The sequence below is a fragment of the Cyprinodon tularosa genome, unplaced genomic scaffold, assembly GCF_016077235.1.
Source record: "Cyprinodon tularosa strain WSP-4 unplaced genomic scaffold, ASM1607723v1 ctg66, whole genome shotgun sequence".
In the NCBI taxonomy this organism is placed as follows: Eukaryota; Metazoa; Chordata; class Actinopteri; order Cyprinodontiformes; family Cyprinodontidae; genus Cyprinodon; species Cyprinodon tularosa.
In genome coordinates, this window is record NW_024039407.1 from 1,112,178 (window position 1) to 1,133,265 (window position 21,088).

The 21,088-nt window shown below is 37.0% G+C and overlaps 1 protein-coding gene across 3 annotated transcripts in view; it reads right to left on the minus strand.

Moving 5' to 3' along the window:
• Positions 1 to 21,088, minus strand: part of spryd3 (SPRY domain containing 3) — a 72,018-nt gene that overhangs the window by 40,313 nt on the left and 10,617 nt on the right. For all 3 annotated transcript variants that reach the window (XM_038309290.1, XM_038309289.1, XM_038309288.1), the window contains exons 3-6: positions 20,431 to 20,506; positions 16,070 to 16,194; positions 15,233 to 15,368; positions 14,648 to 14,836 (exon numbers count right to left, since the gene is read on the minus strand). In XM_038309290.1, the coding sequence (XP_038165218.1) occupies positions 14,648 to 14,836; positions 15,233 to 15,368; positions 16,070 to 16,194; positions 20,431 to 20,506 (526 nt within the window). The remainder of the gene's footprint in view (positions 1 to 14,647; positions 14,837 to 15,232; positions 15,369 to 16,069; positions 16,195 to 20,430; positions 20,507 to 21,088) is intronic.

Consider the following 21,088-nt stretch of genomic DNA (forward strand, 5'->3'; position numbering starts at 1 on the left):
GCCATGAGATATAAAAATAAGAAAAAGGAATTATAAGAAAATGACCCTCTAGAGTTGTAGAAAATGATCCTTTATTAAATTATTGCAGTAAAGCTTCTGGCCCTAATATTTTTCTTGCATTACTTTTGCTTTTAAGTAGTTTTAAAAATGGTACTTCTACACTTTTACTTGAGTAAAAAGCTAAAAAAGTTGATCCTCTAACTTCAACAATAGTGTTTTAAACAATAGTTTAAAAACAATTTTGTAGTACTTCTACTTAAGTAATAAACATAATTACTTTTGACACCTCTGTATACCATACTGTAAAAACTATTGCTGTGAGAAATAGCAAAAAACTTGCTTTGTACTCTTAGATTATCTACATTTAATAATCAGGCAGACCTGTCCAGGGTGTACCCCGCCTCTCGTCCGTAGACAGATGGAGACAGACAGCAGCACCCCTCGCCACCCCACTTGGGATTAAGCGTGTCAGAAAATGGAAATGAAATAATCAGGCATTAAGAGGTCCATCTATGCTACAACCTTGTATCTAATTAGTTAAATAAAAAAAATAAAAAAAGAGATGGTAGTCTGAAATTGAGTATAAAGGATTAAGGATTTAGAAAATTACCTGCAGTTAGTCAAAGCCTCTTACTGAACTCAAAACAGAAAAAAACAAAAATAAACAAAATGTAAATGAGCGAAAGGTTTGGCCTGTACTTAATTACAAACTGTCAAAGATCGTCATGAGGAAATTGCTTATACTGATCAGAAATTGCTAATACTGATCAGTGGGTCAATAAAATACAATCATCAACCACCAATCAATGCTGTCTGAGACTAAATAAATAGCATGATTGATACCATCAATGTGGCTTCATTTTGATCAAGCAAATGAAAATCCGTATGACTCAAGTCTGATTTAAACCAGATACAAAGACATCATATTTGTCTTGGGCTTAAACTCAAGTCTCAACTTAAATTATTGATTTAAGATTTAAGTTGTATAAAGAATCTTTAGTTTATGTAGTACGCAGTGAATGTAAGTTTTATTTGACCAAGATTAATGTTAATGTTGTCGCTTCTAAGATTTATCGGTAAGGTTACACACAGCATATATCGAGCCCGGTATTTACCGCTCTCTACTCTTTCCATATTTAGCTATGTTACAGCTATGTACCAAGTGGTATTAAATTAATCTCTCCCCACAGATTTATAGAAACAATACCCAATATTCAGACCATGAAATACGTTTTCCCAAGATTTTGGCCAATTAAAGACAAATATAAAACTAAAACCTGGGGTTGAGTGGTGCTTGGTTTATTCCAAACAAGATGCCTGGCATTCACATTGAAGAGTTCCAAGTTGGTGTTTTCAAGGTCTCAGTGGCCTTTTAGCAAACTCCAGTCAAGCTGCCAAGCATCTCATGTGGTCTGTCCTTCTGGAAGATTCTCCTCTCTCATGTTGGAGCTCTGACAGAGTGATCATAGTCGCTCATTTTAGACAGTTGGCCAGCTCTAAGAAGATTTCTGTTGGTTCCAAATGGTTCCATTTACCAATGACGGAGGACACTGAGCTCATTGGGACCTTCGATCCAGTAGGAAATGTTTCCAGATCATTCCCAGGATTAGTGCCGTAAGACAATCCTACCTCAGAGGTCCACAGTCAATGCATTTGACTATATGCTTTGTTTATGCTCCGACATGCAGCGTCACCATTGGGAGCTCATATAAAAAGGTGTGTACCTTTCCTAATCAAGTTTAATCCACAGAATGTATGACAGCGGGAAGTAAATTCAAGCTGTAGATGCATCTCAAGGATGATCAGTGGAAACAATATGGACGTTAGCTCAATCTGGGTCTTCATGGATCCAAATTGGGCTGTAAATGTAATATTTTTGTTGTTTTTTTGTTGTTGTTTGTAATCTGTAACAAATAAAAAAAAAACTTCTGTGTGCATAGTCATAATGGAGTATCAAATGTGGAATTGTGAGGGAAAATGTTAATACCACTTAGAATGGGGAAAAAAAGAGAAGCGCTCAGAATACTTTCCAAAAACGATGTAAAAATAAAAATAGCATTGTTTGTGATTACATCTCTTAACGTAGCTCTACATATTGAGATTCAAGAAGCCTGCCAACCATGTCGAAGTTCATCAATGTTTTCTACTAAGAGTCACTCTTTGTTCCATTTTTTATGACATTAAATTCTAGAGAAGTGGAAGCAGCCACAATGGTGCGAACCAGTGGGATCATGTTTTGCAAAGTCATAAACCCGATGGGAAGTTTTTTCTTAGACATCTCTCATGCTGGAATTCCTAACCATTGTTTCCAAGGATGTAAGGAAGGAAGGAAGGAAGCAGGCAACCTTAGGAAGGTGCTGGTATTAGAGCTGGGTGTGCAACAAGGAGAAGGTCAAACAAGGACAGGTGATGGAGTAGTTTGCATATTTAAACTTCAGATGAAGCAATGCTGATAATGACAGTAACATGTTATATTTTTCCTAACTCATGCAAGACCAAATGATGGACTGCATAGCAAGGTAAACACAACTAGGGAACCTGACCACTGCAGACTAAGGTACTGTCTACTTGTCTGCCCACTCATCCACAGCTGAGGGGATTAAGTTGGTGGACAGGGAGGGACTGCAACCTCATGTTCGCATTGAGTCGCACGTACACAGTGAAACGCTAGCCAAATATCTCCTCTACAAACAGTAAAGTAGGAGATGGGGTGGTGTGCTAAAAACATTTAATTCAGATGGACGTTAAGAAAAAAAGGGTAATGTCTGAATAAGAAACCCTTCTCTTATTCTAAAGATAGAGAAAAAATAATTATAACATGCTTGTTTGCAGGATTAATCTCTTGAAGCCAGACCAGATTGCAGTAAATGCACCAGATGTGTAACAGAGCATAAGCGCAGCAAAGCAGCATAGATTCATATGTTTGAAAACTGAAATAATTACCAGAGGCTAAAGAGAATGCTCAACAACAATGGGGCTATAAGCAAAGAGGAGGTTTTGGGACATGGATAAGTAAATTAAATTAAATTCAGTTTATTTGTATAGCACCAATTCACAACACATGTCATCTCAAGGCACTTTAGACACAGACAAGTTAACCAGATCATACAGTCAAACTTATTTAAACTGGAAAACAAGTTGATTGCATAGACTCATTGAATCAATGCCTCACACCAAGGATGCTTGTAGCAACAGTGGAGAAGAAAACTCCCTTTTACCAGGAGGAAAACTCCACCAGAACCAGGCTCAGTGTGAGCGGCCATCTGCCGAGGCCGACTGGGGTTCAAGAAGAAAGAGGCAGACATAGAAAATAAAGCAGAGATACAAAAGGCAACTGGTAACCACTTCCACAGTGGCCCCGTCCAGGAAACACACAGCCAGGCAGACGAGCCCCGAACCAGCTCCCATGTCAGAGGAAGAAGAGAGCACATCCAGCCAGTCACAGTCAGAGAAACAAGACTATACTGGAAAAATAGGCCAAGCTCCAACATCTATAAACAAAGGTGTTGATGGCAGCAGCACAGCTGATATTTCTCTCCAGGACTGCATCACAGCCAAACAGGAATAGACTAGATGAAGCTACTATGAGAAAAAGCAGAGAGCATAATGTTAGAGACTGAACTAACAAATTTTGCGGAATGGAAAAATAGAGATAGAATGAATTAGAAGGATGAAAAACTGTCCGTATAGCCCCATTTACACTACCGCTTTGAAACAGTGTTGAGATCAGTGCGAGCACCGAGATAACTGTTGAGTGTAAATGGCACGCACAACTGAACCAAACCTGCGCTAACATGGTACTAGTTCATCAGTAGGGCTGGGCACGGTTCAACCAGATGAAATATGAACAAAGTTAGATATTTGAAAAATTAAATACTTGTATGATAATCACAAAGTTAAAAAGTTTAAGAGATTATTTTTTTTCTCATTGTCGAGACTTTTTGTTAAATCATAGTGAATGGTACATTTATCTTGTGTCTAACAAAAGTGTTTTTAAGTTTGTTTATGCAATTGTCAGCATTTGTTCTTTAATGTGTTAATGTGTAATATATATATATATATATATATATATTAGTGCTGTCAAAATTATCGCGTTATTATCGCGTTAACGCAAGGCCATTTTAATGGCGATAATTTTTTTTAACGTGAGATTAACGCTATGTGGCTTTAATGGTACAATTTTCCAAGTACATCCCGCTGCAGCCTGCGGGAAGGCGGGGCTATTTTCCCCCAGTCTATGCATTTTCCATAGGCTTTGAGAGCGGAGCTCCTCAAGGAAAAAAGACGCTCATACACTGGGTAGCGCTAGTGCCTTTTCTTTAAGCCCCACCACCAACAAACAAGTTGAGTGTCTGGTAACTACTAGCAACCTGAAATATGCTGAGAAAACAGATTACTGAGGTGAAATGGAATCTGCTACGGCATTCTTGCTGTCTGTGTACGCCACAGGTCAGTATCGTGTGTGTGTGTGTGTGTGTGTGTTCTCATTTTTGTTAAGAGCCTGAAAAGTAACTTTCTAGAGCATAGACTACCTCCATCTAGTGATGTCGGTCTATTGATTTTGATGTATTGATTGAAAATTGTTCATTATTATCTTGGTTAATTAACATCTAATGTTAACTGTACTACATTTTATAGCAGTAGGGTAAAATGCTTGTCTTTGTTCAAAAGACTGTATTAACTGTAAAGACTGTCTTTTACATCAGCCTGTTTTCAGGGCCTTTTTTTGGCTACATATTTGTTATTTTTTGCTACATGCCTCCCCATCTTCTTGCCATATGTTTCTAAAAAAATTTAATCGATTGACAGCACTAATATATATATATATATATATATATATATATATATATATATATATATATATATATATATATATATATATATATATATATATATGCATTCACACCTTTTAGAATAGAAATCAGGGTGTTTTAAGCACTTTTCACTGCTTTCATCACTGCTACTCATTAGCACCTCTTGTTGAGACACCAGTAAAACAGTAACTGTGAAACATGAGGATAATCTATCATAAAATCCTACTAATGAAAGGTAATTCCACTAGATCTGGGTTGTAGTCTCCATTATTTGTGCACCCATAGGAGTAATAAAAGTCTGGCATTCTAAGAGGAAGCTCTCGAAGTTTGCCAGCTGTCAATACCAAATATAAATTTCGTATTAAAACAGAAAATAAGATCAATCTGTTGGTCCCATGTAGCAGGCGAAACATTCTCTTTTTCAGTCAGCCAATTTATCTGGAAATCGGTTGAGAGTTCATCGGATTCTAGGTCTCTAAAGTCATGAAGTAGGATTAGCCTATATTGACATGTATTCTCTCTGACAGCAGGCTGGTCTGTCCTAAGATGGCTCTCTGTTGGCATGCCTCTCACACGATGATGCAGGGTCTATCTATGTCTATGATCTGAGTGAGTTGTATTCAGACTTGACTCAGGGCTATGATGATAAAAGCCTGTGCCAGAACGTCCCATTTTAAAGGTAATTGGAAAATATAACTGCAATAACATCTGTTAAACTTTATAATGGCAGTGGTAAGACTGGTTTAAGTTTAAAATATAAAATAAATGCACAGTAATGATAAAATAGCCCACCATAGCGTCAGTTAATGCAGTTAATTCGATTTTTTTCTGTTTTTTCAGGTGAAGTATACGTTTATGTTAACTACATCCAAAACATTAAATCTATAAAAAAAAAAATAAAAATCATCGATAAAACATTGACTGAATAAGAAATGGGTTTTTTCTCTGTATGTGTGTGACATTTTTTAAGCTTAAAACAATTGTAAACAGAAAATATGCATCAAGGAAAACTTCAGAAGTTGAAACAATTGAAAATGTTAACAATAGACAAGAGAAAGGCAAAATGCAAAAAAAAAAAAAAAAAAGAGCAGTTGTTTTTTTTTTTCTGTAGTCATTTTGTAAAAAAAAAAGTTATTATTTCTCCCAAATAGATGATTGTATACTTTGTTAAGCATTTCAGCGAGACTCGTTTAAAGAATTAGATGTCCAGTCTAAACTGAACTAAAATCAAAATCTAGAAAAGTCATTTTTTCTTAAAATAAGCGCATTTCTTCTTAAATTGAGGAGATTAAAGAGACATTTTGCCAATTGAACAAGACAATTTAGATTTAAAATAAGAAAACACAATTGCATCTTATTATTTCAAGTGCATTTCATCTAATTATCTTATTTTAAGGGTAAACACACTCATTCCATTGGCATATTATCAAATTTACCTATTCATATCAAGGTTAAATACACTTTATTTAAGAAATGTTTACTTATTTCTAGATCATTTTTGCAGTGCAAGTTGTCAAAAAAGGTTTGGACCCTGGCTTAGAGAAAAGGTGAGGAGCACAGTCATCTGGCCAGAGCTTAAAGTTTAGCCGCTTTTTCTCAGACCAGAAGGGGTCAACTGAGGGGATTCGGTTATCTGATTAGGACACCCCCTGGGTGCTTCCCTTACAGGGTTTTCAAGAGCAGTAGGAGACACCGGGGAAGACCTAGCACTTAGAATGAGATGGAGGATTTGAATGGGTGGAGGAATATTTGGGGTTTCTTTTTTCACACGATGTTCCTACAACCTGATCTCTAATAAGCAAAATACAATAACAATCCACTATATTTATTATTATGGCTTGGTTTTTAGTGTCCTTTGAAAACCAAGGCAAGGTAAATTTATTTGTATAGCACAATTCAGTACAAAGACAATGCAAAGTGCTTTAGATTATTAAAATACAGGAAAATAAAACTGAATCAAAGCAAGTAGGAAAAAAAATAAAATAAAAAATGCAGAAATGAAAGAACAAAGGAAAATTCTTGCGGAAAAAAAAAAACACTTTTCAATACCCCTTTTCATTTCATGTCTGTGCAATCCTAAAAGTAGTACTATTGTTGCCCTCTATAAGAAAAGTGATACAGACGAAGAAGAAAGCTTTTAAGCAACCCTCCTTCTAAGCAGCCATTCAGCTCATTTAATTCAGTCAGAATGACAGAGTGATATCAGCCCTCCTGTTCTCTTTAACACCTGGCCCCCGAGCAGACAATCAGATTACCAAAAGGTCATTCTGTGACAGGGCTAACACCAAAGCAAATTCGTTGTTTTTTTGTTATAGAGTTCATTTTCATCAACTGTCATTATCTTTGGGATTAACTGCATTTTATTGGATCTTTCTTCGAAATGTGGAATTAAAGAAAATTTGCATCATAAAAATCAAATTAGTAAAGGAAAAAAAAAAGATTTGTATGAGTCTAAATCCCTATAACTTGAGGATTACCATTTCAGGTCGTGGCTTTAACCCAACACACACAATGCAATCAGCAAAGAAGCTGCGAAAACAAAAGAAAATACAGGATGTTTCAAAAGTAAACACATTTTTTATTCTATGAATAAAATCAAGTGAAATATCAAACAATATTTCCCTCTTCATAGAGCCTGTAGTCAACACCAAACCTAAAAAAAATTTAAAAGATGCAACAAAAGTAGTCAAGTACATATAGATTTAGCCTGCAGTGAATATAATCCCTGAACATTATCAATTTGATTCATAGCTGTAATAGAGAACATGAAAACAAATCAACCTATGGGCGAGAGATAGAAATTATATTTTATGCATTGCACTGCAAACACTTGACGATTCTGATTCGACCGAAGCCCAGTCATAATCTTAATTATAATATTAAATTAAAATCATGGCCATTTTTTAAAAGGCCAAAGCTGAACTCAGAGGTGCAGAATAAGAGAGTTTATGCACCCTTTTGTTTCATAGGGTAACTTTGCATGTTATTTCAAAATACAAGACTTTGGTTTTAGTACTTGTAATGTAACTCTAATCTAACTTTGGAGTTAAAAGATGTAGCTTTTCTTGTCAGTCTTAAATATATCTTGTAGAAAGAATAAAGACGACAAGTCTTACATGAACATTTATTTAGTCAGCCATTGCCTTTCATTTTTGTGTGCCAACCCAATATTCTTTAATGGCCACATCCGTTTTTCCCACCTTTTCCCATGAGTTGACTGATCAGGTAGAGGTAGAAATGATGGAAGAGATGGTATAAATAGTGTGATCAAAGTTGAATATGACACTTTTAGCCAAGATTACAGTCAACCTCTATAAAGTACGGTGGCCCTGAAGTGCAAACTGCAACTACAAATCTAAAAGCGCAACTACATTAAGGAAATCGCAACTACATAAAGCAAAGTGCAACTACATTAAGAAAAACAAAACTACAGAAAGCAAAGCGCAACTACATTAAGGAAAACACAATTACATTAACCTACCGGAAAAGGTAGGTACCAGTGGGAAACATGAGACATCGGTGATTGGACGACGGCGCCGTTTGACCCTTGAACCAGAAGTTGCATCGTTTGAACAGTCCAGCTTCTTTTAAGTGTGTCTTCAGTGTACGCAAACTAAGTGCAATTTCGTGATTAGTCTTGAGCATATCCAGTATCACCTCGTACGTATGTCCTGATTCAAAATATTCCTAGATAACGGCAGCTATGTTTGGGGCGCCGACAATATCCATGTTTTCAAAAGCCGCAGCAGGCAGAATGACTTCCGGTTCAAGGGTCAAACGGCGCCGTCGTCCAATCAGCGATGTCTCATGTTTCCCACTGGTACCTACCTTTTCTTATGGGTTAATGTAATTGTGTTTTCCTTAATGTAGTTGCGCTTTGCTTTATGTAGTTTTGTTTTTCTTAATGTAGTTGCGCTTTGCTTTATGTAGTTGCGATTTCCTTAATGTAGTTGCGCTTTTAGATTTGTAGTTGCAGTTGCACTTCAGGGCCACCATAATAAAGGGAATAGTCCTATTTATCTTCAATATCTTACTGTAGAGGAGTACATTAGGAAATTAATAAACTAATATTTAATTAATCAAAACTCAATAAGGAGGCAAAACTTTTGGCAACATTTTTATTGCAAGTTCTGTGCTTTTTTAGTCATGGTTCCCCAAACTACGACTGTAAAGCTAAGGTGAGGGTGATACCAACTACTGAAGGCAAGACCATTCAATTTCACAGCTGCTTATTTCTAGCAAGGGGGATCCAGCTTATGCAGACCAGATCATCTCAAAGATACAGTCCTTTAAGTTGGACACACAGCAAACAAAAATAATGAAAGAATATGGAAGAAGAGCCATTTCATATAAACTCAGTGTTGCAAAGCTAAAGAAAGCATTTAACAATATATAAACAATACGAGGTAAAAAAAAAAACAAATGAGGATTTTTCTGCAGAGTCATTTGAGTGCAACTTCAAGCATGCATCTAAGCAAATTCTTAATGATACAATAAATACTTTCTTCAAATCAATGTGCTTGGAGGACATTTCTTCAGCCATGTCTTAAAAAGTTTTCCTCCAACAGAGAAAGTTCAAAACACACGCACAGAAGGTATTTTCCGGTATTTATTTTTTTTTTTTATCTCATTACAAAATTATAATCCAAACTAATTCTAAATAAGAACTGTCTGTTACAGTACGATTAAAATAAAGCTGTAGGATATCATGTGGGTGAATAATTGGAGCAAAGCGTTTGGGGAAAGATGGACATTTTGGATCTAAACAAGAGTGTCTACCCTTTGCACCATAATGTAAACTATTCACAAAAGGAGGGATTTAACTGCAGACAAGTCCCTACCATCTCTACTTGACTGTTTGTTTTTTATGTGCTTTTGAACTTGACGGCAAACCCATCAAAAGCATACCAGTGAGATGTGTTATTTATCTTATAGGCATTCTGTTCTGTCAACCTGTTCCCTGTTTCTTGATTTCTAAAAGGTGGCCATCATACGGAACAGTGATCACCAAACAGAAACGTGTAAAAACTCTTCCACTGTTTTGACCAAACATAAAGGAGGCGCTGTGGGTGAAATCACAGCGGGGGCTTAAGAGGTGTGAGTTACCTACGGCAACCAAACGACAGATCGGTAATTCCATAGAAACCACACGGGTCGGAGAGGTGTTGCATACACACACAGCGAAACGGGGAAAATGTTTCCATGCTCCAAAAGTGCAAAACAAACCAAAAAGATTAAAATCTATATCAGCTTCACTACTCTACAGACGTTCACAGCAGCAGGGAAGAGAGACGTGTCCTTTAATCTGATTTTAGCCAGTTTTTAATCATTCTGATTTACAATTTCATACCACAACCAAAAATCTGACATATCGTTCTTCTCAGAGTACAGGCTTACCTATAAATAATTGAAAAACATATTTTTTCATTTTAACCTTATGAATTAACACATTACACAAAAAATATCAAATCTGAAAACATAAACATGTACACCAAGCTGTTTGATATCTTCAAAAAGAAAACAACTATGAACATATGAAATTAAAACTAAAATACAGTAAACTGCTGCACTAATATTTCCTATATATGTTTCATAATCACACATCAGATGTGGCGAATCCACTCTTATGTCTTGGACTCAAAATCAAATGCTCTATTAAATCTATGACTTCAAAATTCACTTAAAAAACCTATTTAGAGACTTGTGACTTGATTCAGACTTTTACACAATGACCCGGGACTTAAATTGAGCATCAAACCAGTTTACTTGAAAAGAATTGATATTAGATATACAAAAAAACTAAAATCATCCTGCCAAGAGTAGTTTCTTCCAGCGTACACAAACTACAAAGTACTTGACCAATAAAATGCAATATGGGGAGACATGTAAAAAACGGGAATCTCAAACACAGGCCGAAAAACGTTTAGCTTTCTCATTTGAAGTGGTCTTAAGTTAACCTTGTCTTATTATTAACATAGGTTGCACCTTTTTCAATCTGCTTTGATATAAATAGGTTTAAGAAGTCTAATCTTTACATGTAACATTCAATTTTGTGAAAAATAAAAAAGAAGACTCAAAAGGGTTTGAAATTCAAGGTTTCAAGCTTAAAACTAAACTCTGGGCTTCAGGATCAAAATTTGAGATGTACTTTGGATTCGCAAAACACTGTATGGGTCCCACCATATTTCCCAAAAGTCATTAGTATCATTTATGGTTTTATTTTCTCAGCTAAAGGCCAAACAAAACAATGTGCTCAATAATAGAACAACACCAGTATTTTGCATTCCTAGAGTTAAAAATGAATGGAAAAAATTAAGCAAAAAAAAAACAAGACTTTAATTAAATTGTATTCAAGTATTTCATATTGTACACAACTGGCATCTTTTTTTATTAAAACGAGATAAATGAAATGGAAATCAGTATCTATCAGAAAGAATTGGTATAACAGCTTTTTTAACAATGTCTGATTATTACTGTTTTTTTTATTGTAAAAGCAGGTTTGTACTGCTGCAGTAGTTTAACAAAGGGGGATCATTTTTGTTATGCATTTAATAGTTTTGCATTTTGCACCATATCTATCTATATATTTTTGCACTGCTCTGAACCTTCCACATCAATGTCTTTTTGCACCATGTCTCTCCCACACTGTGTACATTTGATCACTGCTGCACTTTATGAATGGAAATGTTCTTTTTTTTACTGCTAAGCTGCTCATTCACTGTCGGACAGCTGTATAAACTGAATTTCTTTATACACTCTGTTTACAAAATAAGAATATAGTTTAACTAAGTCTGTCTAAGTCTAAGCATAGTTTTATCAATATTTTCTCCATGTACTGACTTAGCAATATAATTTGTTTCAGAAATAATTTCTAAAGTCTGGTTACTTTAGCGGATTGTAGAAAATTTTAGAAATCCAACAACAATATTCTGATTAAATGACATATTTGCTCCAAAGACTGGTTAACTTAAGGTTATAGATATCAGGCTTGGCACAAGTCTTGAATGGGAAGATTTAAAACTTAATGTGACTCACAAAGGATGACTTTGTCCCACAAACGCATGATTAAGTAGTAAGGAATGGGACATAGAGATGTTACCATTGGCGTCGCCAGACCCCATTTACTGGGGCACGTGCCCCAGTATAAATGAGCTGTGCCCCAGTATAAATCTCTTGAATATTTGCAACAGTATTACATTTTTTTAATGCATCAATTTAGATATTTCCAACGGAAGGAGACGTATATTTCTACTCAAATGCGCAGCAAGTGTGTTGGTAACTCCAAATTGAGGACGTATTAGCGCCCCCACGTCAGCGCATGTCACTGCATGAACTGCAGGTAAAGTAACGCGCTGCTCTCAGCTGAGTTGGATGGGACACTGTGCGGCCGCGACGCATTTTTAGTTCTGGTAATGTTTCTTACCTGTCAATTTTATTATTTTCCCAGTGAAACCACATGATTTATAAGCTAACTGAAAATTACTGCATTGGTTTGTAGATAGATATCAGGAAATTCCTCACATGAAGCAGAGACAGGGAAGCAGTAAAACAAGATGAGAGAGAGGGAGGTAAGGTCCCGTAATGAATTAGTGATTTAAGCTAAGCAGTTACATTAGGGACGTTATAAGCAATATGATAGATATTTACATAATTATAAATTTGCGTTTTTTTATGTTTGCTGTAGAGAATGAGAATGCAGGTGCTGGAGTAGGAAAGGGAGGAGGAGGCGAGACTGACAGGCAAGAGACAGGTGAGAGACAGGAGAGACAGGACCATGAAGGTGATGAGGATGCAACAACCAGCTTCCACAAACAAGAAGGGGACATTAGTGACATAGGGGGAAAGCATGATGGTCCGAAACAAGTGAAGTTGTCCCACTATCCCCAGGACAAATTTGGAGTAAAAAAACGTTCATTTAATTCAAAATGGTTTGAGCTTTTCCTGGTTAAAAAAGAAAGCCTTGTTATCAAGGATATGCAGTGTGTTTTCAACTTGCTTGATAACATCATACTGTATTCCCCACACTAACGCAGGTCATCCAGATCTCCCTCACAATCCCAGTCTACAGATGGAGCTGTGAAAGGTCATTCAGTGTGTTGAGAAGGATCCACACTTGGCCGAGGTGCACAATGGGACAAGATAGGCTCCATCATCTTGCTATTTTATCAGTTGAAAAGGAAGAACTTTCTAAGCTGAGTCACAAGTGATTGACCACTTTGCAAAAATGATAAATAGGAGGTACACTATAATGCTCAAAAAATAAAAGGAAAATTTAGCTCAGGATGAGTTAAAATTTCCCCCGAACTAAAACTCTGTAACCTAGGAATTAATGATTACTTCAGAATGTGTATAAGGAAACTTTTTATTTGTCAAAGTTGTTGATGTCTTATTTTTTATAGCTGCAATGTTGAAAATGTTCATGTTTGTTAAAACAAATATGCTCTTATACTCATTAATGTCTCAACTGGTAATTTTGGTAGGAATGTATCAGGGTTGGGCAGTGTGCTTGTCTGTATTTATGTATGGAAGGAGGGGCATATGCACTAGGGGGCCAGTGCCCCAGTAAAGCTTTGTGCCTAGCAACGCCCCTGGATGTTACTCAAAGGGACGACGGTAAGAGTGGGTCCACCTGTCTGCTGAGTCTGAGAAATAAAACCCAGCATCTTGAAAAGACGATCGCATGTTAAAGATGGTGCTCACTGTTACCCATACAACGGTGTAATCAGAGAGCATGCTGTGTGAACGCACAGGGTCTGCTATCTCTGTGGATCGACATCTGCGCATCTTGGTTAACACGTTTGCTGCAGAACTCTGATCTTATTGAGGCCTCTTTAAAGATAAGACTGTAATCTGTAATTAACATTTCCTGTAGTTGACTTTGGATTTGGTGATTTTGGCACCCCCACATGGTCCATCTTAGACCTCTCAGGCAGAGAAGGTGATGAAAAACGCTGAATACCAGGAATGCAGGGTATTCACATTCCATCAAAGAAATATATATGAACCATCAGATCTAAACTATGCATAGTTTTCATGATAATCAACGCCAAACAAAAACTGAGATTTGTGCAAACTGGCATATTTAAGCTGGTTTTGCTAGAGCGATTTAGAAACATCTGATTTGAGCAAATCAACGTGATAACAGAAAGCTAAAAGTTTTCAAATAAGTCTGCTCTTGATGGAGGTGAATTGCGTCCAAATTGGTGGTAAATCTTGACTTAGAGCAGAGGAGTTATAAGGATGATGGTGCCTCAGAGCCAGAAACAGAGAAAGGAAGCAGGAAAAAATCTTGGCAATTTTTGCTATAATGCAGACACCCCTCCAGTTTATCGAAGTAAGGAAATGTAAAATGCAGCAGCTGTTTTATTTGTCCATTTCAACCCAGACCCTCACCTATGGTCCGTGAAATAAGGATCAGTACCAAAAACGACCAAATCCAAGAAACTAAGAGGAGAAACGAGGTTTCTTTTTCGGATTCAAAGCTTAAACCTTGGATAATGAAACAGTTGATTTGGTCCTTTTATAGTGAATAAGTTCATCCAGTCCCTCTAACATTCATTCACTAACAAGCACTTCAGTTCACACTTTAAGATGGTGTTATGTAGAATAATAATGACACCAACCCTAATAAATAGACTAAGATATGCAGTATGTTTTCTTTTCTATGGTGTCTTTTTTTCTTTATTCAAAGCTAAACTGATTGTCTGTAAACTGACAGGAACAGACCAGATGTCTGTTTCCACCACCGTTCTGTCACTGCTGTTTGAATATCTATCTCATAAAATGACAGTTATCCTTCCAAGTGCGACCAAAGGGCTTTTTCTATTTCTTACCGTTCCGCTGACTCTGACGTCATTAAGCCGTCCCCAGTCGTCTTCATGGCTGTCAACCATCATCATAGTATCATCCTCCACTAAGAGCCACTGCGCCTGCAGGTCAACCTTCACCTCCTCTCCCATGGAGTGCATGCCTACAGCGGGGAAAAGGCCCTCTGAAGACACTGGAACCTCGACTGAACCCACCTGGGCAGAAAGATATTGAAAAATGCCAAATAAATTAAAAAGATCAAATAAATGTGTAACAAAAGGTGTCCATTTATTACTGCTAGCAAGGGCTTTCGATTTACTGAAGGGAAGCAAATATAAAAATATTACAGCAAAGGATATTTACCTCAACAGAAGGCTTTCAAAATAAGAGTATTTGGGTGCTTGTTAACCTATAATATATTTTAAATGTCACTATATCTAGTAGTAACATCTAGTTAGCTGGTATAAAGTCAAATAGGCATTTGCATAAAGAAGTTAAAGAGATTAAACTAATCTCCTTCTAAAGATTATTAATGTAACAGTCCGAGATAATATAATATGAACTGTTAATGTGTTAATGTAACGCTTTAAACACTGCGCAGAAACACTTACCTCTCTGCCGTTCTTGGTGAAGAAAACAGTAGTAAGACCAGCTTCTGTATTTTCTGAGTGGATGCCACAGCCGATGCGGTCGCCGCGAACACATTTTGGGCCAAACTGCTTTCCAACAGGGTTGCCATTATACAACCTGCAAGACAAACATTGTTGTAACCGCATCCAACCTATTACAGTGTAGATAAGCGCATCCAACTCTTTATCTACAGCACTAATAAGAACATGGTACATTTTCTGCAAAACAAAAAGACAAACAATAGAGGGCTCAAAGTCAGACTGCTGGATTTTTTTTTCTAACAATTAGGTCTACAGTGGGGTACTCTGTCATCTTTATTCCTATAATCTTGCATTGCATGTGGAGGATCCATCACGAGTGAGTCAATATCCTCTGAGCTCGTCTGGACAGACTGCTCATAAATCATTACAAGGATCTGGTTTTAACTGCTGTAAACCCTACAGCTGTCTGCGTCAGAAAAACAAGCTCTGCACCAAGACTGCCAAACAGCAGACATCGCATTATCTGGCTAAACTCTCGACTAATGCATCTAAGTCAGACTGGAAACACCTGGTGGCTCCCGGAGGTTTAGTCTTTGTAAGATCAAACAGAAGAAAAAAAAAATCCCAGTAGAAGAAAAAAACAACACCTTAGACAAGGGAATAAATCTTAAACTGCCCCACTTCATATTGATCAGTGCATCCATTCTGCTTACTGTAATAAAGGCTAGAATTTATCTGAGAATGTACAGGAGGAAAATGAGTTCATCTAAATTAATGCAGGAACTAAATGGTTCACTGCTGGGTAAAAAAATAAATAAAAAACTGCGGTGGACTTACTTGCCGTTGTCAGCATGGTAAGCTACAGAATACGGCAGCCAGCCAGGCTGGTGGTCCAGCCTGTAGAATTTAGGCACTAAGCCCACAGCAATGGTTCCCCTTACTCCTGTGTCCACTATGGTTACCTAAACATATACATACATACAAAAAAACACAAAAAACACCACAGCATTGGCACTAGTTAGATATTATTTAATCCACAAATACTTGTTCAACTTTGCTTGTATTCATCTGAAAACAGATATTTATATACAAAGTGTAAAAAACACACTTTCTTCTCATTGAATTTACATATTTTAGACATTTTGCATCCATTAGAATTGCAACGGGCTTCTACTCTTAAAGCTGAAGAATAAAACAGGATTTTGTACGGCTTTGATAAAAGTCAAAGGTTCCATACATTTCTTTGGTGTATTAGCTTCTTAAAAAAACTTTGGGAGGAGTCTTTTTAGCTCTGTCTAATTTTCAACAGAAGTGTTCCGGTCATCAGGGCTCAACATCAACTTAATTGCACTTTTTTGACTTAAAGCTACAGTGTGTAATTTTCAGCGACATCTAACGTCCAGACTGCAGACCGCAGCAACATGAACATCTCCCCCCCCACCGCTTCTCCCCCCCAACAGTACGGCGAGCGGTACGGGACAAAATGTCTTCCACGACGTCCGCATCACCTACCTTCTCAAGTGATGAGGTTTGTTTACATAGATAATTTTACAGATAGTATTTCATTAGTCTGTGTGTTCAGTACCGTCTCAGTTCATCTCTCTCAACTTGCCGTAGTTACTTTCGAGCGTAATGGGCGATCTCGCAATCGCTAGTTTGTTGGCTCTGCGCTGCCGTAGCGCAAAGATGTCTGCCTCCATGGCTGCGAGACCCGCTCCTATGTAATTATAAATAACGAATTCTAAGGCAACGCAAATATTAAGGTTAAGAGGCTGAGCTCATAGATGATGATAAATAACATAGTTATGTATAATATATTACATTTCTGACTGTATATCCCTGTAATTATTACACACTGTAGCTTTAAGAAAAAATATAAAAATAAGTTAATATTGGAAATGAGCCTAACATTAACTTAAACACAAAGAGCTATGGCAAAAAGCGGCATCTTGGAGTCACTGTAAAACCAATAAAAAAACATCTGTTTTTTTCCTGGACTGTTTTTCTGACTCTCTGAATGTATATTTTTTCAATATTTCTCCTAAATCGATGTCTCTTCTCCCTCCTTTCTAGATCTGTGTAAATTTTAAAGGTATAGTGGAGGATTTTTATTCATTTTTGAAAAGACCCAACCTCTCCATTAAAAAAAAAAAATGCACATGCACAACCATGTAATAGTTGTTCTTTGAAAGGGTACACCTATTAAACGTGTGCGAGAGCATGCATGAGCCCATTTCTCCTCGTGCACGCTCTGTTTAAAAGTTGCTGTTTGCATCGCTCATACAAGCTTACTTTCCAAATGAAGATTTGCATTTTTTCAACTATGTCAGCCTCGCCACCGGTAAGTGAAAATGGGGATGAGCACGTAGGACGGCCTTACGTAAACATATCACCAGAATTATTAACGGTTAACAAGACCAGTTATTTTGATGATCCACCCGGAAAAAGAACATCCCCCACTCTACATTTAAGGAATTTCATTTTTTTCCTCAGTAAAAATAGATGTTTTTATTAATAACATTAATTAGCAGCGAATCAACGAAATGTATTTACAGTCATGAACCAAAGCCAGAAGCTAATAACAAATAAATAAGAATCAGGTACAAAAAATACATCCTAATGTAGAAGCTGTTTAAGTTTGTTACTTTACATAAAGAGGGCTGCTCAGTGCCTTTCAGCAAGAAGGTCTTTCTGCACGGAGTTTGCATGTTCTCCCTGAGCATGTGTGGGTTCTCTCCGGGTACTCCAGCTTACTCCCATAGTCCAAAAAGCATCACTGTTAGGTTAATTGGCTTCTCTAAATTCTCTTAGGTGTGTGTGTGTGTGCATGAATGGTTGTTTGTCCTGCTTGTCTGTGTTGCCCTGCGATGGACTGGCATTCTGTCCAGGGTGTACCCTGCCTCTCACCCAGTAGGCAGCTGGAGATAGGCACCAGCACCCCTGACAGAAGATGGATGAATGGACTTTACATAAAGAGGTCCTGATCAATGCATTTATGACGAATATTATCTGCACAAGTCTCCCCACCTGTAGTTTCTCTACTTTCTAAGGTTTGATGTCAGCTGCTTGTGATGCAGGAGCTTGTGTGGCTAACATTCATTTGGCTAAGAGCTGTTTAAACAGACAAAGTCATCCCATCGTCTCTTGATAACTAAAGTTTAGGCATTTTTCCAGACGGGAGTGAAAGAACAACAGAGCCACGTCTCACAATGCAGAGAACATCAGCGTGGAACTGAAGAGATGTTAACCAGATGGGAAAACTGTCTCTGTCATTTCACTTGATAAAGATGATAAGGTGATGGAGGATGTAAGGATTACAAGCGCTGGCAGCTCTGTGTTCAAATGTCGTGGATGAGGGACTCCACTCAAAGCGCAGCATCACAGAAAAAAGAAGACGTTTCCACTGAAGTATAGTTTATGCACGGATAAAACCAGATATATACATACAGCTTTTATAAAGACAATCTATCTACCATCAAATCAGACAAAATGTTGGGTGTTTTACATCAAGCGTAATAAAAAATATTGTATTTATAAAATGTAGTAATAAAAAGAGACTTTTTATCACTTTCTCGATGAAAACCATTTCCTTTCTGCCTTTAAGCTGTATGACTTGGGTGAATCTTATAGGTTTTATTTAAGCTTCTCATACATTTTTCCCCCCCCGACAGTATGGAAAGAGATCAGAGCATTTTGACGGTCACTTTCCTTAATACCCTAATTTAAACAAGTACGCTTAGTGTCATTTTCTGTGCAACTGACATCTTGGCAAATATTTAATCCAAAGCAGAGAAAAAAAAACTTTACTAGAACATTATCATTATTACAAATGAAAATTTAGAGTTTTCCTATCAGTAATTTCCTTTATAATTCTCTAACTACTCATCTTTATGTCAGTTTGGCACTTACTCAGCAGTTCCTGTCATAACATTTCTATTGTCTGCATGATTTAAAATAAAAGTCACAAAAACATTCAAATAAATCACAAACAGAGCAGGATTCAGCCTTTAGGTTATAATGGGATGACCTTTAAGACCAAATAAAATCTGTTAAAAAGTGAAACAGAGCAGCTGTTCAGCAGGAATCAAAACAGAAGAACCTGGAAAACCTAAAAAAAAAATAAATAAAATAAAAATGACAGAGCACTGACAATCGTGTTGAAATGGATTCCTTGTGAAAGCAAAACGAGGAGAAATGAGGGAAGCAGTGACGCATATGTCGACAGAAGTCTGACCTTTAGCAAAAGAAATGCTCCCAAATTTCAGCTATATCTTGGAGGCTGACAGCATGTGCGTCACAGAATGGAGAATAATGTAGCACAACGGCTAGGTTATGACCCAGGTAAAATCTAATTGTTGTAAATGTCAGGGAGATCCGTGAGGCTCAACGTGAGACCGTCGCACACCATTTGGGAGAAACTTGAAATACATTCTATCTACATAAAGGGTACATCTGACATAAGAGCAGAACCGTGATGTTGTTTGATCCAACCTTACTTCTCCTTTAGGTCCAGAAGAGATGTTTTCCAAACGGCGGTGATAGTTGATAGTTTTTTTCCTCTTAAAAGGCAAATGCTTCAGCCTCTGTCTCCTTGCCTAAACATTACAGGGCCTGTAACAGACCCGATTTCAGCTTCAGGGCTAAACATAAACTTCGTGTAGACTTGACGTTCAGAAAGGTTAATGGAGGTCGATCCATGCAGGGTTCCTGACATGATTTTGTTTTTTCCTGGCAATATTTCAGGCTTTCACAGACTCAAATCCAAACATTTTAGATATGGTCAGTGAGCATTTAACCAGGACATTTTTCTTTTTGCAAATAAACCATGAAGTACTATTTCCTGCAGAAGAACAAAAAATCTCACTCTAGCGCACATCCCATAGCTGATTTGGCTTAGTGGCTTTACAGTAGTGAGCTTAGGCTGCTGAGGAGGAGAATTATAAGCTAATATAAAGCTCAGAAATTTGAGAAAAATGTAAATGGTTGGCTGGATGGAAAAGCGTTCTTAGGCACAACCAGGGTTGATGCTCAGGGAATGTGGTTCATCGTACTAGGAGGAATTATAACCTAGTACGTTTTCATTCAAAAATCCCATCATAGCGTTGTTTGACTTACAGGGAATTAAACACAAATGAAGTGATTTCTTCACATCCTTCAGCTCAGCCAGAACTCAGTTACAACACGTCAAAGTGCCTCACCTCAAAGTAGCAATTTCCCTTTGATAAAGGACGGCCGGCCACATAGCAACCCACTTCCTCGGAGTTCCCTTGGTAACTAAAGAGAGGAAATTACAGGTTAACAATAGGCCTCGTTTCTGTTTGAATGACACATCAGCTCACTGGTAAAACTCCCCTTGATCAAAGTATATTCACCAAATGTAATGGATCCGGCTATTAGTCAAATTATAGCATTGATCTTTTTATACAGTCAGTTTAAAGCTTTTTGAAGTATTATAACCATATTTTACAATTAGGTTGTTAATCTTTTATGGCTGATATTAAACAGATAGCATCTTTAAGAGTAAGAAAAAAACAAAGTGATGGCTTTACATTGTAAAACTTTCACTTTACTTTGTTAGTATTTCTTGATTTTCCAAAGATTTTGTTGCTAAAATACTGAAAACCAGAATCGAACAACAGGAATTTGTTTTCTTCTTTGATTTTTCATTTTGAGCTTTTTATTTTTCTACGCTGATTTTCCAAACCAAATTTAATTAAGTTAAATATTAATAAACAATACTTAAATGTTCAACATAACCAATAAGGAAAAGTATAAGAATGAGATACACTTTTCTTTCATTGTTGCATTCTGTCTTCTCATTAAATAAAGCAGCATATATGTGCCCCTACCACCATA